Source organism: Microplitis mediator, chromosome 3, assembly GCF_029852145.1.
Source record: "Microplitis mediator isolate UGA2020A chromosome 3, iyMicMedi2.1, whole genome shotgun sequence".
Lineage (NCBI taxonomy): Eukaryota > Metazoa > Arthropoda > Insecta > Hymenoptera > Braconidae > Microplitis > Microplitis mediator.
In genome coordinates, this window is record NC_079971.1 from 19,998,194 (window position 1) to 20,017,011 (window position 18,818).

Genomic DNA, 18,818 nt, shown 5'->3' on the forward strand with positions numbered 1-18,818 from the left:
AGTTTCGCCGGAAAAGTAAAAAGATCTGGAAATTTACTCTAACCAGACTTCGAGCTCCCATAACTTTGAACAGATGGATTTATCAAAAAATGTTAAGAGACTTTTTTTGTAGAGCGTTCAATTCCCTACAAAAATATATCCTGAACTTATCTGTTCAATAAGCCATCGCCGAGGTATAAAATTCCAAACAAAATTTTTTTTTTCCCATGTTATTTAAATGAAAAATAGAAAATCGCGAATCGCCACCTTAAAATATTAATATTAAGGTCTCATATTTTAACAGGGTCTTTATCTAGATATACTCTGTCGATTTTTCAATGTTCTTTGAGAAAAAAAAAAATCGATTTTTTTAAACACTCTAACATAGATATGCATTCATCATCGAGTAAATCATTTTCTTTAATTAGGGTAAAGGTGTTGGAAGTGGAAACTGAAAGGTTACAAATGACGAAGGACATTTATATCTACTATATTTTTTCTTGAACCAAGAATAATATTTCTGAATTTGAAACAAAAAATTTTTATTTTCATAACAAATTTAAATGAAAGCTATTTATGAAAAAATCGATGTTAAAAAATGAAATCGATTTTTATTCGATTAATCGAATCCTATACAATCGATTAAAAAATATTGACAATCGAAGCAAAAACATCGATTGTTTGATTAATCGAATTCGATGTTACAACACTACTATTTATAAATATAACATAAGTGAAAGATAGAACGTGAGCAAAACGTAAACAAAACTATAAAAAATAATAATGGATACTGATAAAGAAAAAAATAGTTGTACATTTTTATTTAAAAAACGAAAAATACGCAATAATGCCACTCGACAACGTAAAAATTCATCAGGTAAAATAATATTCATTTAAAATTTTTTTTCAATATAACAGAGGTTATGTTTTGATACCAAATATTGCAACTATTCAAATTTTTCTTTGGTTTCTATTGATAAATTGCATATTAATAAAAAAAAAATTATTTGAAAATTTATGATCATGAAATCAGTTGATGTCGAAAAATTTTAAAAGAAATTAAAAAATATTATAAAATTTGATTTAAACATATGCGCAAAAAGATTTTGAAGTCGTTGGAAATATTGCGATGATTTATTTAAAGATAAAAATTTCCCTAGAAATTTAATGCAAATTACTTGAAGTTATTGCCAAACTCAAATCAGTTGGAAATATAAAATATGAATATGATTATAAATTAGCTTCTTTATATATTTCATTTTACTCTTTAAATTTCCAAGTTGTCAAAGTCAACAATTAAAAGTACATTGTATTTTATTTTGTTGTATTTAAATAATTATTTTTTTATTGTCTATTAGTCAATTAATTTTTATATAAAATCAATTTTTTTTTTATGTATAATTAGTTTTTAAATACAAGATAATTCATAGCAAAACTTTATTAAACACAACTCTATCAAAAAAATCCACATGAAAATCTAGCGTAGATTCTTGTGTAGGTTCCCACATGATGATCCTGAAATTAGCAAACAACTAGTAATTTTCGGATTTTTTTTCCACCAAATCAATTACAAAAAAAAAAAAAAAACTAAAAATATGCACGTGTAGAAAATTTTAAAAACTATAAGTGCAATTTTTTCAAATATTTTTTTTTGTAGTTTATCGTCTAAAAAAAAATCATAAAATTATTAGACGTCTGCTAACTTCAGTATCATTCTCACATGGCATTTTCAGATGGATTCTCATATGGTTTCCTGTATAAATCCTGCATAGATTCTCTATCAAAAAAATCTATGTGAGATTGCATGGGAACCCATAGGAATCCATATAAAAAAGTATGGATTTATATAAGAATATGGATTCTACATGGTAGGAAACCATGGGTATCTGTATCTGTATTCCCATATGGGAAATCCACATGGGAAACTGTGGGTACCTGGGTTCCCATATAGGAACTTGAATAAATGGACTTTGTCGTAGGAAATTCATATAGAAATCTGGATTTCTATGTCTATCTATAGATATTTGTATATGAATAATGTGTGGATTTTCATAGGAACCCATGTGAGAATTTATATCAGAATCTATGCTGCATTCCTATAGGAAACCATATGGGAATCCATCTGAAAATGCCATGTGGGAACCCACATAGAATCTAAGCTGGATTTCCATATGGATTTTTTTGATACAATTGTATCAATAGACGATAGACGTAGAAATCCAGATACCCTGGATTCTATAGAAATTACTTATATAGAAACTCACATTCCCATATGAATTTCCCACAACGAAATCCATGTATTCAAATTCTTATATGGAAACTCAGGTACCCATAATTTCCTACATGGATTCTTATATAAATCCATATATTCAAAACTAATTGAAAATTTTAAAAGAAAAAATTACTACTTCATTTAGCAAAAATTTTTTACTTCAAATTCAATTCAATATCTTTACTAATCACATAGAACATATATTTTTATGTAGTCACATTGTGAGAGATTACTTTTTAATTTTTTTAATTATGGGCGAAATCGAATATTCCTGTGAAATTCATAATTTTTATTAATTTTCCATGGCAATTATCTTTAAAAATCGAAAAAAATTTTTAACAGTGCGATAATACTGATGTTCTGTTTACAAAAATTTATCTGTACTTTAATTATTAATTTACATTAATTATAGGAAGTAGTGAAGATGAAACCAAGGTAGTAAAAAAAGAACGCAGAAACTTGGGCCCAAATCCTTTACGACAAAGTGTAAGTTGATAATAAACTCAAATTTAAATTTTTTCAAGACCAAATTAAATGAAATTTAATTTTTTTACTAGACAAATACATCAAGTAAACGAAAAACAACAAAGACAGACAGCAGCGAAGATGAAGAAAATATATCAGTCTCATATAAAAGCCGCAGAACAGCAGTAGTAGCAGGTCCAAGTGATCAAGGTGCAACCGCCATAATTGAAACCGAAACAGAATTAGAAAAAGACGCTCAGTCAATATTTGAACGTGCGCAAAAAATAAATGAAGAACTTGAGGGTAAAGAAGATGATAAAATATACCGCGGATTAAATAATTACTCTCAGTATTACAAGAAAAAAGATACTGCTGCTGGTAATGCATCCAGTGGAATGGTACGTAAAGGCCCAATAAGAGCACCTGCGAATTTACGTGCAACTGTACGGTGGGATTATCAACCAGATATTTGTAAAGATTATAAAGAGACGGGTTACTGTGGATTCGGAGACAGTTGTAAATTTTTACACGACCGTTCAGATTATAAACTAGGCTGGCAACTTGAACGCGACGCAGTCACTGGTGCTGGGGCAAATAGTGGTGACGAAGATGATAAAAAATACGAAATCGACAGTGATGAAGACAATCTACCATTCAAATGTTTCATCTGTCGCGATACATTTGTTGATCCCATTGTTACTAAGTATGTTTTATTACATAATTATTTATTATCATTTTAATTCTAATACTAATTACTGATAATTAATCTCGTGTGTTGCAGATGTAAGCATTATTTCTGTGAAAAATGTGCCTTAGAGCAGTACAAAAAATCAACTAGATGTTACGTATGTAATGTTCAAACAAACGGTGTTTTTAATCCTGCTAAAGAAATAATTGCAAGAGTTAAATCTGAAGATAGTAAAGTAACTCATCAGTCCAGTGACGAGAGTAGTGATGATGATAATTGTTAATGGTAGTTTTTAAGTTATTTTAGTAATTTCTAATTTATTTTAAACTTACAGTGAGGTAAGTGGCCCAGTTACTGACTTTTAAAATTGCGGATTAAAATTAATACATCAGTTGTAAAATAAAAATCGAGTATTTTAATACATTGTTTAAGATTCGATGATGGAAGAGTATTGAAAGGGTCTAAAATAAATAGACAGTTATAATTTATCTGTAAAAAAGAGTCTCTCGTGGACTGGATTTATGACTGTTAAAAATTGACAAGCTACGCTATCAAAAAAAATCCATGTGGGATTGCATGGGAACCCATAGAAATCTATATAGGAGAGTATGGAATTATGTATGAATCCATAGGAATTAATATAGGAGTGTATGGATTTATATAAGAATTCATATACGAATCCTATCAGCAAAATCCAGGTAGGATTGAATGAGAATCCATATAGGAAAGTATGGAGTTATGTAAGAATCCATAGGAATTAATATACACGCAGAGGATTTTACGATATTTTTTACATAAAAAATTTATAGAAAAATTACTATGTCATAGTAACATGAGGACAGTATGGAATTATTGAACAAATTACCGATAACGTAGAAATTTTTAAAATACATTGAACAGAATTTACAACGTGCATTGTAATTTTGACAAAGCAACAGATTAAGAAATTTAAATTTCTTGGATAAAATTACAATGCACGTTGTAAATTATGTTCGATGTATTTTAAAAATTTCTACGTTATCAGTAATTTGTTCAATAATTCCATACTGTCCTCATGTTACTATGACATAGTATGACATAGTAATTTTTCTATAAATTTTTTACGTAAAAAATACTATAAAATTCTCTGCATGTAGGAGTGCATGGATTTATATAAAAATCCATGTAAGAAACCATAAGTATCTGGATTTCCATATGGAAAATTTATACAGGAAACTCTTGGTACTTGGATTCCCATATAGGGACTTGGATATACGGATTTCTTTGTGGGAAATTTATATTGAAATCTGAGATTCTACATAAGTAATTTCTATAGAATCAGGGTTATCTGATTTCTATGCCTATCGTCTACATATTAACAGGATACTTTTTGACTAAAAATTAATTAATTGATGTTTTTTATATCAGTATTTGTAATAAGTCATTGATATATTAATTAACTCAACAAGTATTACATCTTTATAGAAATTACAAATAATTTAGATAAAACACTAAATTAGGTATCGTACCAAGGTATTGTACTCCAGGAAAGTTTATGAAAACACATACGCTTTTTATGGTATTTGTATCAATAACGCTGTTAATTTTTCTCATTCCCAATCCATACAATATTCCCATATGGATCTTGACATGGTGCAGATTCCCACCGGAAATCTTTGTAAAAATCCACATGGAAATCCATACTAGTTCTCATGAGAATTTGGCATGGTGTAGATCCCCATAGGAACCCATGTGAGAATTTATATCGGGATCTATGCTGGGTTCCCATATGGATTTTTTTGATAGTCTACAGTTCTTGGCTCTCTATAGACCCAGTTGTTGATCCTCATATGCAACCGAATGTTGGTTGGTTTCATAGTTTTTAACCCAAGTTATCATTACAATAAAACCGATTAAATAAATTTAAATGTCCAATAGTTTAATCTTTCAAATAAAATCAATTTTTCTTGGAGAAATTTTTATACCAACATACTAACGATTGTAAGTTTAATATTTAAAACCTCATTAATTTTAATATCATAACTATAAGCCGGTTTATTACAATAATTTAGTTATTATCAAAACAGCATTTATTTATATCATGTATAAATTATAATTTTTCGAGGGTAAAATTTGAGAGTCACCTACAATAACACACCTGCTGATTACTGTCCCATTTAATGTCCCTCATATTTTAACGTTTAAATTAATTTTCTTTAATTTAATCACGACTTAAAATCTAAATATACTCAATTTTGAAGATATTAATATATATAATTTAGTTTTATTTGCATACTTAAATGATGTAACATTACAATATTTAATACTCAGCATACTTTAATTAACATAATTAAGACTTCAAGAAAAAAAATCTGTTGCGCTGTTCTTTAATATTTTTAATAAAAAGTTATTAATTTAAAATTATTTACAATAAAGTGCAAAACTTGTTACTATACACTGAGAAAAAAATTAATTTTTAAAGAAAATAATTTTCTTGGGTCAATAAATTATTCGTTTTTTAACTCAAAGTAATTAATTATCATATAAAGAAAGTGTTCAATTTGAATTTAAGTCATACTAGTGTTCGATTGCTAAAATAATTATTTTTCAGCCAAAAAAATATTTCTGCAGAAAAAAAAGTCTTGAGTAAAAAAAATATTTTTGCAGACAAACGTTTCCGGAAACCGTCAAAATTTTCTTGAGCCAAGAGAATTCTCTTAGAGATTTCTACTTTACCCGAAAAAATTGCGGTTTTCAAAAATTTTTTTGAATCAAGAATATATCAGTGAAAAATTTTATTTTCTATGGCCTCAGGCAATTAATTTTTAAAATTTTAAAAAAATAATTTATCACAAGAATTTTTACTGTTAATTTTTCTCAATGTATTTCATACTATAGTTAATTTAGTTGTTAACATAAAATTTAAATTGTTAAAATAAAAAACGTCAGAAACCGAGTCACGTTCAATTACTGGGTCATTTACCTTCTTAGTAATTATTAATTACTAATTGATTAATTGACCTGCAATTTAAAAATTAATTTAAATTTTCAGTTTAATTGATGCTGAGAAACTGATGTCCGCAGTTTGGAGTTGATGTTTTACCGAGGATATAACATAGCGTTGAATGTACAGCAGCCAATGTGTGTCAGTTGGATAGTATTCACTCTTTACAGCTTGTGTGTCGCGTGGGTGGTTAAATATGTGAGTGTGTGTTTGTGTCCGAGAGACCGACTCACTGTCTTTTAAATCGATACAAAACACACAAGACTAAATATTTTTTTTTCATTTTGTATATTTAATAATAATTAATTTTATAAAAACGTGTATATAATTGTTTTAAAATCAACGTTACTGTTAATATTGTTGACTAAATAATTATTATAATTAATTAATTATTATTGCTGATAATTATTACCATCATGTCAAGTAGTAATTAGTGCTAATGGGCAGTACTAATATTTAATCCATTATAAGATGAAATTTTTTATAAAATTAATAATTACATACGGGTTGTAAATTATTATTAATTATTGATTAATTAATTAATTGATACGATAGTTAAATATTTTTAAATCACAATGAATAAAAAAAAAAAGTCTAAAACTGTTTTAATTTATTTTAAAAATAATTAATTTAAAATAATGTAGTTTTTAAATAAAATAATTATAATTATTGTATTTTAAATAAATAAAATCACTGTGAGAATTAAATTATCACTTTACCAGGTTAGTGTGTGTGTGTATGTAAGTATGTATGCATGTATATATCTACGAATTTACATGTATAAGAATCTCAAGTTTAATTGATAATATAATTTTATTTAATATCTCGTACTTCAATTGACTAAAGTTTTTTTTCCAATGATAATTTATAATAAATATATTTTTTTTTAATTATAGATGAGTGGTAATGAAGGTGATGTCACCCCCATTGGAGGAGGAAACTCTGTCGCTTGTTGGCGACAGAAAATCCAGTGGTTTATTACAGGAAAAGGGAATTATCAGCAGCCGAAGTGGGGGTGGTGGCAGGTTTGGAATCAGAAGTCATACAAGAATGTATACTGAAGAAAGTAATCATCAAATGGCTAGCGAAATGACATCGACTAACTCCACCAGCAACACCACGACAGCTATGACAGCAACAACAAATTCAGTCACAGCGATAACTTCTCCAGCTACAACGTCTGCGATTGAGACTGATGCCAGTGGTGAAAAAGTTTGTGGAGTAAGTGAAAAAACTGGTGGGGGTGTTGTTACATTTGCTGATTCTGCAGAGTATGATTTGATTGATTCATCAAATATTGATGATAATTTGCTTGGGCAATTTCATGAGGATGCTATAAAACAGGTTTGCTTTCATTGTTTTATTTATATAAATTAATAGGATACTGGGTGACGAGGGATGAAAGAAACGATTTCAGACTGAAGTTGGCTGACATCACCCGCAGTGAAATCGGGTTTCGTCCTGAGTTACACATTAAATTTTTCATGATTACCTGCATAGAACTTAAAGTTTCAGTGTCAGCAGCCAGTCAGAAATAAGTTTATTTAAGATCTATGGTGTGATCAACTATTAGCATAAGCCCAAGTAGCACAGAGACAACTTTAAGATGTCTATTAAAAGGATGACTAATTTTTTTTGTCTCAGAGTCACCTTTTTTGGTATAAATACGACATGCAAATGTTGGTTCCGGAGACAGAGAAAATTTGTGTTGTTTTTCCTGACTTATGTCAATTAAAAAGTCATTTAGATGACTTATTTTACACTGTAAAAAGAGCGGTATTAAAATGAAATTACACCGGTGTAGGAGGCGTAATTCGGTAGTGTTAAAATACCGGTGTTAAACCAGTATAAAAGCGGAGTAATACCGGTGCAAAAGCGAAGTAAACTACGTCCGCTTGGAGTATTAACTTTGAAAAGCTTATAAAACACAAAAAATGTCAGTTCTATACTTTATAAAAATTTATAGATTTAAAATTTTTTTGGTAGAATTTTATTGATTTCAAACTGAACATCCGCCCGTTCGTCCATCCGTCTGTTTATGTGTATGAACTTTTTTTTAACTAAACGTATTTTTTTTTGTTTAAAAAATAAATAAATGTTTTTGGAGCTCAAAAATTTACAGACAATAACGTTTTCGAGCTTTCCATTCTCGGAAACAGACGAGTCAAAAAATAAAAAAATTTAATGAATATTATCAGGAGGGAATTTCAACTTTGCTATGTATTTATTTATGTAATACGTTCAATCACCAATAATTTAATTAATTAATAAAACCGTTATTTAACTGTAGTGATCGAATAAGTAAAAATATTCACAAAGTAAAATATTTTAACACCGGTACAGAATATTTACACCGGCGGCAGCGTTATTTTCACACTGCTTTCGGTGTTGAAATTTAACACCGCCGATTTTAACACCTACACCGCTTGGACTTACCCCGGTGATTGTTTACAGTGTACCACTATTTGTAATTTACTTTTAGTCGTCACTTGTGTTAAGTCTTTTAAGTAGATATTTTTTCGGTGACATAAATATCTGATCGTTTTGTCAACATATTGGTGCCTTATCGATATGACAAAAAGTAGACTACAAACTGATATCTTATAGATGTCACAAAGGCAAGTGTGCTACTTGGGAGCGTTAATTGTCATTTGCAATTTATTATTAAGGGTAATCTCAGACAGTGCTCCTCACTTTTTAAAAATATAAAGTGACTTTTAACTGTTATATAACTTATAACTGTATTAAAATTTTATCATTTAATTAAAAAAAAGTTGAAACCTTAATTGAAAAATGGAAAATTTCATGGAGATATAGAATTTTTAAAAAATTACTTACAGTTGTTATCAACTGGGAATTGAACGAAATTTGTTGAATAAATTTTAGCCAACAAAATTTGAAAATTCGAATTATAAAATTGACATGAAAATTTTACTGGAATTTATTTTCCAAATTTCGTTTAACTCCCAATTGATATCAATGGTAAGTAATTTTTTTAAAAATCTATACCTCGGCGAAATTACTTCTACGTTGTGCTTTTTTCAAATAATATTTTAATTTTTGTTAATCAATTAATAAAATTTTGATACACTTGTGACAATTGAGTCATTGAAAATTTTTAAAAAGTGTAAGGCACTGTTTAAGAATGGCCTTATGTAGAAACTATAAATACTAGGTAGAGGTACCGTTTTAGGTCACTTTAGGGCCAGTTTTGGACACTTGAAAAATTTAAATAAAATATTTTGTAAAATACGCAATACCACAATTATTTTTTTTTAGTTTCTTCAGAGATACTTATATCCCACTATTAAAATGGAAATTTTATTTTACACTTTTTAATTAATTAAAATAAAGGATTGAATGTCAAAAAATGAAGCAGTGGCCACAAATGGTACCTCTACCCTACTATTTATTATTCATACTAATTTTTACAAAACTTACTCACTGTCAGAACTGTCATTTACGTAAAGAAAATTTATGGTCTAAAATTACTATTAAAAAAATGATAAGTATCAGAGTTTAAATTGCGAAAGCCTTTAGTCAGCGGGCAGAAAAATTATTTTGTTTCTGCCCGTTGACTGAAGACATTCACGATTTACGCGTTTGCTGATATTCATTCGAGACTTTGGACTGAGATTATTTTATTTCGACTGGCTGTAGAGACACTGAAAGTTTAAGTTTCGATCCGTGGTTAAAAATTCTGATTGAAACCGATTCATTCCGATTAAAAATTTTAAATGGAATTTACTCAGAAAATAATATTTTTATTTTTGTGCATTTTTTTACTATTGAAACCGATTAATTCCGATTAAACTCAATCCGATTTCTCAATCAGCGATGCTGGTATAATGAAAAATACATTACTATAGATTGAATTTTTTTTAAAAACTTGAAATTATGAAATATTATTACAGGCCGGTGTTGGTTATTTTCAAATATTCGCAGCATTATGCACGGGTCTTAGTCTTGCAGCAGATACCGTTGAATTTTTTGTCGTACCTTATATATTACCAAGTGCGGAAGTTGAATTATGTATTAAGGACAATGAAAAAGGATGGCTGGGAAAAATAACACTAGTTGGTCTTGCACTTGGTGGAATCGGATGGGGTGGATTGGGCGATCGCATTGGACGTCGTAGAGCATTACTGTCAGCTATGTCAGTTCATATTATTTTTAGCGGTGTAGCGACTTTTATGCCCACCTACGGAACATTTATGACTGCACGATTTATTTCAGCCATGGGGTAATAAACCAATCAATTAATATATATTATTATATTATTTCAAGGGGTTAGAATTAAAAGGGTATAAGTGACATATTTTTTAAAATAAGATATTGACATTTAATATTTACTACTAAAAATTTCTTATCATCCCATCATACATTATAACATAAACTACAATTTTCTTATACTTATACCCTTTTGTACAAAAATTTTTTTTCTGTAATATAATTTTTTATTTACTGCATTTGTAAATTAAGAGGAAAAATTAATCGTAATTTGGTATGAGCGTTCTTTAGATTCATCGTCCAGTTCAAATTTTCTTTATTGTTATCTTCTTCTTCGGCTGCTTTAAGTTTTCTTCTTTTTTTTTCTGTTTACTTTCTTTTTTTAGTTCTCCGTGATGAAGTATCGATGTAATTATGTATCAATAGTATGATGAAGTGAAATTTTTTGCATTTACATCATTTTTGCATCAAGTGATTTGAGATATTTATTAATAAGCTATGTTGAAGTAACCTCTTATTGCCACTGTGAGCATAAAGAATTTAAGGTCATTTTTAGACAGCCATCTCCACTTTTCAAAATATTTAATGATCTTGAAGGCTATTCTCAGGCAATATTCTCCACATTTTTAAAATTTTCAATAACTCAACTAATTTAAAAAAAATTTTATCAATTAATTAAAAAAAAAATTAAAGCATTAATTGAAAAAAAAAAAAAAAAAACAACGTAGTAGCAATTTCCCCGAGGTATAGATTAAAAAAAAAACGACTTACAGTTGATGTCAATTGGGAATCAGACGAAATTTTTAAAATAAATTTCAGTAAAACCTTCATGCAAATTTTATAATTCGAATTTTCAAATTTTGGAGACTAAAATTTATTTATTTTTAAATATTTTCAAAAAGTGGAGAGCACTGTCTGAGAATGCTCTGAACTGTCAACCATTTTGTTAAATTTTATTAATTAATTAATTAGAAAAAAATAAAAGCAATAATTTTGAAAAACTACAACGCAGTTACAATTTTATCGAGATATCGATTTCAGGAAAAAATAACTTACAGTTGTTATCAATTAAGAGTTAAACGAAATTTATTAAATAAATTTCAGTAAAATCTTCATGACAATTTTATAATTAGAATTTTCAATATAATTAGAATATTACAATTTTTGAAAAAAAAATGCTGTTATTTGAAAGTAAGAATTAGGTGACCAACTTAAGAATATTTTATTTTTTTTCCTTTAATTGCTTTTATTTATCGAGCATCAATTAATTGATGTATTCAAAAAAGTGAAGAATCAAAGAAATAAAAACAATTGTACGTTTCATATTAATATTTGTAGGGTAAGAACACCAGTACCCAGCCCCAAACCAGTGGCCAGCCACTTCATGTTAAATTATATCTATATATATTTTGAGCCAATGTTAAAGTATATGACCGGCTGGTTCTGGTGCTCTTACCCTATATCTACTCAAATTTTAGCTGTAACTATGAATGACCGACTTTTGGAGCATTCACTCCACCATAGTCAAAATCAGACAGAACAAAAATTTTGATTTCATCATTTATACTCTTTCAGTTCTGACCTCTTTAAAACTTCTCATTTAAAAAAACAACTAAATATGTGTACATTAGGGTGAGCCAAAAAAACCAACCTATCGAGTTTACGTCTTAAAAAGGACCTATATATCGAGAAAAAAATTCTCCCATTGGGCAAAATTTTTAGCTCAATTTTAGAAACTGTCGGTAGCCATTTGAAATTTCCTATTTAAATAACATGCAAAAAAATTTTTTTTGATTAAAAATATTATAACTTTTGAACCATGTGAGACAAAAATTCGGCTCTAGAATATTCTTGTAGGGCACTAAATTTCTTAAAAGAAAGTCCGGGGAGTCGAATTTGTAAACTTGATATTTCGTATACTAACAGGCTATCAACGTCTAGAGTAAACAGAATCATACAAATTTAAGGTTTTATGGGAGAATTTTTTTCTCGATATATAGGTCTTTTTTAAGACATAAATTCGATAGGTTGGTTTTTTTGGCTCACCCTAGTGTACATATATATATTAGGATGGTCCTTATAAAGGTCATTTTTGAATTTTTATCATTTTACACTCCACAGCTCTATCAAATAATTAAAAAAAAAAAAACTATTTCATTAATAAAACTCATGAAAAAAATTTTCAATTCATAAATGAAAAAAAAAATAAAATATATATTTCCAATGCGAGCTTTTAAATATCATATGAGTATCTAGATTTGTGCCAAATTAAAAAACTTTTTGTCATTTATTACCAAAGTTTTACAAATTCATAATCCAATTTTAAAAAATACATGTGTTTTTTTATTTAAAACTTTCATCGTCTCGTGGTCGGGTTGATATTAAAATTAAGACCTGAAAATTTACAGGAATTTTTTATCTTAATTATTTGGCAAATTTTTTGAGAACGAAACGATAAAAATTCAAAAATTACCTTTATCACAACCACCCTAATATACATATTAATAAAAAATAATTTGTGTAGCGTTAGCGGTGCAATACCACTGGCATTTGTCTATATCGCCGAGTGCTGTCCGCACATCAGTCGTTCAAAATGGACCAGTATTTTAATAAGTGCTGGTGCACTTGGTGGTGTCTATGCTGCACTATTAGCTTGGATCGTAGTACCAACAACTGGTGAAATGGTTGTATTAGAAAACAAAGAACACTTTAGTGCTTGGCACAGATTTTTATTGATGTGTTGGATCCCGGCTGTCTGTGCGACAATCAGCCTGATATTCATACCAGAAAGTCCACGTTATTTGATAGAAGCCGGTCATGATGTTGAAGCAATGATGGTTTATCAAAGAATATACAAAAGTAATACTCGTAAAAATATAACCGGTGCTGGTGCGATAACCGCAACAACACAGTATCAATTATCTGAGTTAGAATTACCAACTAAAAGACCTCGAAGACGTGGACACTGCAGTGGAACTTGTTCACCACCTTCACCATCTTTGTCTAACAGTGTCAATAGTAATAATCATAATCATCATCAGTGCAGTAATAGTACCAGTGGTGTACTTGCAGACATAACTTATTCAATCCAAGTATTTTGCAATTCATTTATTGAATTATTTTCATCATCATTTCTACGTATAACTGTAACACTTTTGGTAATATGGTCAGCTGTTGGTTTTGGATTGTACGGATTACTTCTCTGGTGTCCAGAATATCTTAAAGTTATTCGTTCAATGGAATATGAGCAGGATACGATACGTTTAATAAATAAAGAATATATAAATCAAACATTTACATCATCATTAGAAAATCGTTGGTATAAAAATTCAATATTTATAAACTGTAAATTTACTAAAATGGTATTTAGTCATGTTGATTTTGATAACTGTACATTTAAATCCGTCGAATTTATCAGCATTAAATCGAGCAAAACCCATTTTGTTGATAGTATTATTGTTAACTCGAAATTTCTCGATACTGATTTATCAGCTAAAATTTTTAATCGCTGTATTATGGAAAATAATACGAAACTGAGTGTTATAAGTCCGTGTCCGACATTGGATCTTGATTATAATATTTATATTGAAGAAGCACTTCATGGACATTTGGTAGCTCAAATTGTTATCGTTGTTGCTGCGGCATTTACTGGATACTTTATACTTACAGCAACATTTCAACGCCCTAAAATAATTGGTAATTTATAAATTTATTAGTTAGGGGTGTGCAAATAGTATTTTTATTGAATCGAATGTAATTATTCAAAGTATTCGTGAGATTTATGATTATTTGGTAGTTTTTGAATTATTCGTCAATTATTGAGTTTTTCAATTTAATTATGAATATTTTGTTAGAATTTCGGACAAAAATTTTTGTGATTTTTGATAAATTATAGAAAATTTATGAAAACTTCAAATTTTTCGTGTTTTAGTTGAGTTCAAATTTTATAAATAATTCGAAAATTTACGAATACTTCAAATTATTCGAGTTTTCGAAGAATTCAAATTTTTTGAATTGTAATTCGAAAACTTCCGAATAATTCGAATTATTCATGAGTTTTTGAAAAATTCAAATTATTTTTAAAATTGAAAAATTTACGAACACTTTGAATTTTTCATGAGTTTTTGAGGAATTCAAATTTTTTAAATAATTTGAAAATTTATGAATACTTCGAAGTACTCATAATTTTTTTAAGAATTCAAATTATTCTAATAATTCGAAAACTTTCGAATAATTCGCATTATTTATGAACTTTTCCAGAGTTCAAATTATTCTAATAATTCGAAAATTTACCAATACTTCGAATTATTCTTGAGTTTTTGAAGTATTCAGAATTTTTGAATAATTCGAAAATTTACGAATATCTTGAACTATTCATGAGTTTTTGAATAATTCAAATTATTTTACTAATTCGAAAATTTACGAACACTGAATTATTCATGAGTTTTTGAAGAATTCAAATTTTTTGAATACTTCCGAATATTCATGAGTTTTTTAAAAGTTTAAATTTTTCTAATAATTCGATAATTTACGAACAATTTCAAAACTCCCAACTATTTGAATTTATCTGTAAGTTCAAATTATTCGCACACCCCTAAAATTATTAAATAAAATTTAATTATCTACACTCAATATTAATTAAAATATAATTGCAGGTTTATCATTACTCGTATTTATAATTGCCGTAGTATGCAGTTTAATTCTTATCATAAGTAAAAATAGTGCATTAGCAGTACTAGGATTCGAAGGAGGTTTAATAGCCATATTCGCAATGATCTGGACTATCCTAACATTCATAACAATTGAATTATTTCCAACCCACTTGCGCTGTACCGCATTCGGACTCATGGCAGCAGGATTCAGAATTTTCGGATTAATCGGCACTGCTATTTATCAGACTATCGTCAGTGCTCATTTAATAATACCACCTCTACTTACCGCATTTACACTCGCTATTGTAAGTATCGCAACATTTTATCTCCCAAATACAAATAATGTCTTTTTATAGAGATTTAAATAAATTATTAATAAAATAATAATTAAAAGCACAGTAGTAAAAATATATACATACATTTATATATCGTACGCACATGATGCGAATAAGCTAGTGAAAGAAAAAAAAACCAAAGAGTGAAGACTAATGTAAGTAAATTGTATAAATGTCTAATAGTTATCGAAGGCAAAAAAAAAATACTGATCCATTTCTTCTTATAATAATTAATTATAACAATTAATTATATCAATTAAATATCAGATGAAAATATTTACGTAAGATTGTAATTAATATATCATAAATTTTAGTTAATAATAATGATAATAATAATAATAAGCTCAATTATTATGATAAAGTAGTAAAAGAATGTACTTTTAATGCTTGCCATAATTAAAATTAATTATATACGTAATTAATGAAACAAAAAAACTTTGCGATCAATTTAAAACTCTACACATACACACATATCATATATGTAAATATCAATAATATAATTTAAATAATAATATTTGTCTTCGCCTTAAAGCGAATTTGAATGGAATGAAAAAAAAATGATAGTCAATTAAAAAAAAAAAATGATATGGAAAAGATGCTATTTGTACTTTGACTAAAAATTAATTTATAATTATTTTTAATAGTTTTAAACTATTTTTACCTAAGCGTTGTGTCATTTTTTTATATATGTATAATATAAGGAAATATATGCACGGTTGTATGTGTAAATATACACAAAAAATAATTGAAACAAATTAAATATAAATGCTGTTTTATTATGTACACAATTAATTGTATAAATTAGCGCAGCTTATTTTTTTAGGCGCGCGATTATTTGATTTTTAAAAAAAAGTTTAATAACAATATTGTAATAATTATTATTATATTATTATTAAAATGACAAATACGCAATTTATGTATATAGATAAAGTGACGGTAGTTGTTATTGATACATTTTGATGATTATTATAAATAAAAGTAGTAAACAGCTGTATATTATTTCGACGTAATTGTATTACTTTTAAATCTACAATTATAATAATAGGAATAATAATCAATAAATAATTTATTATACGTAGTTAATATTTATGTATAATGTAATCATTATAAAAGCTAGATTGTATACTTTTATGGTAAAATAATTTTAGACCCTCTTATCACGCTAAGCGTAATGTAGGCCGACTTTCGTGGGTATTCTCTTTCTATTTTTTTTTTTTTATATTACTATTATTAGTATTTATATAAATATCATGTACAAAGTTTGTCATTTAATTTACGATAGATAAATTATTGTTTCATTTAAATCTCGTATTTATCATAAATCACTGATATATTTTTAAATGAGTAAACAATACGAGATAATGCTCATTCCATTGCGCAACAAGCAAAAATTATTTTTTTTTATAAATGCAAACAGTACTCAAGCTCTTAAATTATAATTTCCACAATCACTCATACATTTTTTTTTTTATTTTTACTAAATTTTGTTATATTTTTCGTGTAAAATTATCCAAACACGCGTTATTTTGTGCGTATTAATATAAATAAAAAAGTAAAAAAATTACTAATCGTATTTTTTTAATTATAAAATTATAAATATATATAAAAAAAAATATATCAAATACCAAACTAATTATATTTTAAATATCAATCCTAATTATATTTATAGGATCAATCCTAATAATACTCTGGTTATACACTTATCCAAAAATTAAAGGAACAATAAAATTTTATAAATTTTTTTAGTGATTTTTGGAAGGCTGTATTTTCCTGAAAAATGTATGACAATAAAGTTAGCAGACATTTAAAAATTTTTGGGTTTTTTTTTTCAACAAATCAATTACAAAAAAATAAAAAATAAAAATATACACATGTAGAAAATTTGAGAAACTACAGGTGCAATTTTTTAAAATTCCTTTTTTGTTTTATAATTTATCATCTAAAATCAAATCAAAAAATTTTTAGACGTCTGCTAACTTCAGTATCATGAAAAATGATCGTATCGAAAAAATAAAAAAGGTTTTTCAAATTGATAGTAACGATGAAAAAATTTTTTTTAATCGAAAATGAGGCTTGTGGAGGATTTATTAACGTTTCTAAAGCTGCCCTCAAAATTACTGTGCGACCATTAGTTGCTAAGATATCGATAATCAAAGACAAAAAGATCCTTTTTCATTTGAAGGCTGATATTTCAGCAGCGAATTGTTGTACAAAGAAACAAATAAAGCAAATTGTAGCTGAATAAATTTCCTAAATGAACCATGAATTGGTTTTTTCGAAAAAAATTTTCCCGGCGCCGTAGACCTAGAAAACAAAACCAAAAAATTTAGAAAAATTTTGACTCGAGCTATTTCTTATGATTCCGCAAAAACCGCGGTTCAAAAAATTATTTTGCTAGAAGATCTTCAAACTAGAGATTTCAAGCTTCAATTTGCTTTTTTTGATTTTTCGATACAACCATTTTTCACGAAAATACAGGCCTCAAAAAATTTATAAAATTTTCTTGTTCCTTTAATTTTTTGGAAAAGTATACTTAAAAAAATTTTTTTTCAATTTTCTTTTTTTATTTTGTTACAAAATCGTTTTTTTGTAAAATTTTTTATGGCAGTTGAGCGTAAATACTTTTTAATATTACGGTAATGAGATCATAATATAATCATTTTTATTTCGTTTTTTGTTGGTCGAATAAAAAAATTACGGCGGCTAATTTTGGTCCGCTGTCATATTTTGTAATTATGATAAAATGTTTTATTTCTTTGTGATAAAATTTTCAGTGGCCAAATTTCAGCCTATCGAACATTAATGCAAAAGAAAATGATATTTTTTTACTTAAAGATATTTGTGATGTTTTTTTTCTTTTTTTTTAAATCACACGTTTGTATAAAAGATATAAAAAATTTTATGATAAAATAAGAAGCGTAAAATACGCTGAATATTATATGGCAGACAATATTTATATATAATATATATAACATATATTATAATAAAAATTTATTCTATCTTAATAAACTAATTAGTATCATATATTATTAATATATAATAAAATATATCAATGGGTGTCGTAGTATTAAAAATTCGTTATAAAAAAATTTTCTACACAAAACCGCGTAAAAAAAGTCGATGTATAAATAATAAAATAGTACGATTTATACCGGGGCAGTGAGAGTATATAATTAATATACAATTAAAAAAATAAAAAAGTTTATATCGAAAT

The 18,818-nt window shown here is 27.3% G+C and overlaps 2 protein-coding genes across 4 annotated transcripts; both read left to right on the top strand.

The window, feature by feature from the left end:
- Positions 1–695: 695 nt before the first annotated feature.
- LOC130665591 (E3 ubiquitin-protein ligase RNF113A) lies at positions 696–6,895 on the top strand. Its single transcript, XM_057466043.1, has 5 exons — positions 696–856; positions 2,664–2,737; positions 2,809–3,419; positions 3,498–3,689; positions 6,436–6,895. The coding sequence occupies exons 1-4, from the start codon at positions 763–765 to the stop codon at positions 3,685–3,687; spliced, it is 969 nt and encodes a 322-aa protein (XP_057322026.1). The 5' UTR covers positions 696–762; the 3' UTR covers positions 3,688–3,689; positions 6,436–6,895.
- Positions 6,466–18,811, top strand: LOC130665587 (synaptic vesicle glycoprotein 2B-like). 3 transcript variants are annotated; one of them, XM_057466039.1, is made up of 5 exons: positions 6,466–6,585; positions 7,284–7,731; positions 10,302–10,630; positions 13,142–14,313; positions 15,273–18,811. In XM_057466039.1, exons 2-5 carry the CDS (start codon positions 7,294–7,296, stop codon positions 15,623–15,625), a joined length of 2,292 nt encoding a protein of 763 aa, XP_057322022.1. In that variant the 5' UTR covers positions 6,466–6,585; positions 7,284–7,293; the 3' UTR covers positions 15,626–18,811. The 3 variants fall into 3 exon arrangements, with proteins under 3 accessions (XP_057322022.1, XP_057322020.1, XP_057322021.1); XM_057466037.1 differs by lacking the exon at positions 6,466–6,585 and adding an exon at positions 6,971–7,109; XM_057466038.1 differs by lacking the exon at positions 6,466–6,585 and adding an exon at positions 6,994–7,127.
- The last annotated feature ends 7 nt before the right edge of the window (positions 18,812–18,818 follow it).

What these genes read in the sequence shown, in the direction of transcription:
- LOC130665591 (XM_057466043.1), top strand. Translation starts at nt 763, where the DNA reads ATGGATACTGATAAAGAAAAAAATAGTTGTACATTTTTATTTAAAAAA. An exon ending in ACAACGTAAAAATTCATCAG is followed by an intron (nt 857 to 2,663) that starts GTAAAATAATAT and finishes CATTAATTATAG; the next exon opens with GAAGTAGTGAAGATGAAACC. An exon ending in GTTGATCCCATTGTTACTAA is followed by an intron (nt 3,420 to 3,497) that starts GTATGTTTTATT and finishes CGTGTGTTGCAG; the next exon opens with ATGTAAGCATTATTTCTGTG.
- LOC130665587 (XM_057466039.1), top strand. Translation starts at nt 7,294, where the DNA reads ATGAAGGTGATGTCACCCCCATTGGAGGAGGAAACTCTGTCGCTTGTT. An exon ending in ATGAGGATGCTATAAAACAG is followed by an intron (nt 7,732 to 10,301) that starts GTTTGCTTTCAT and finishes ATATTATTACAG; the next exon opens with GCCGGTGTTGGTTATTTTCA. An exon ending in CGATTTATTTCAGCCATGGG is followed by an intron (nt 10,631 to 13,141) that starts GTAATAAACCAA and finishes TAATTTGTGTAG; the next exon opens with CGTTAGCGGTGCAATACCAC.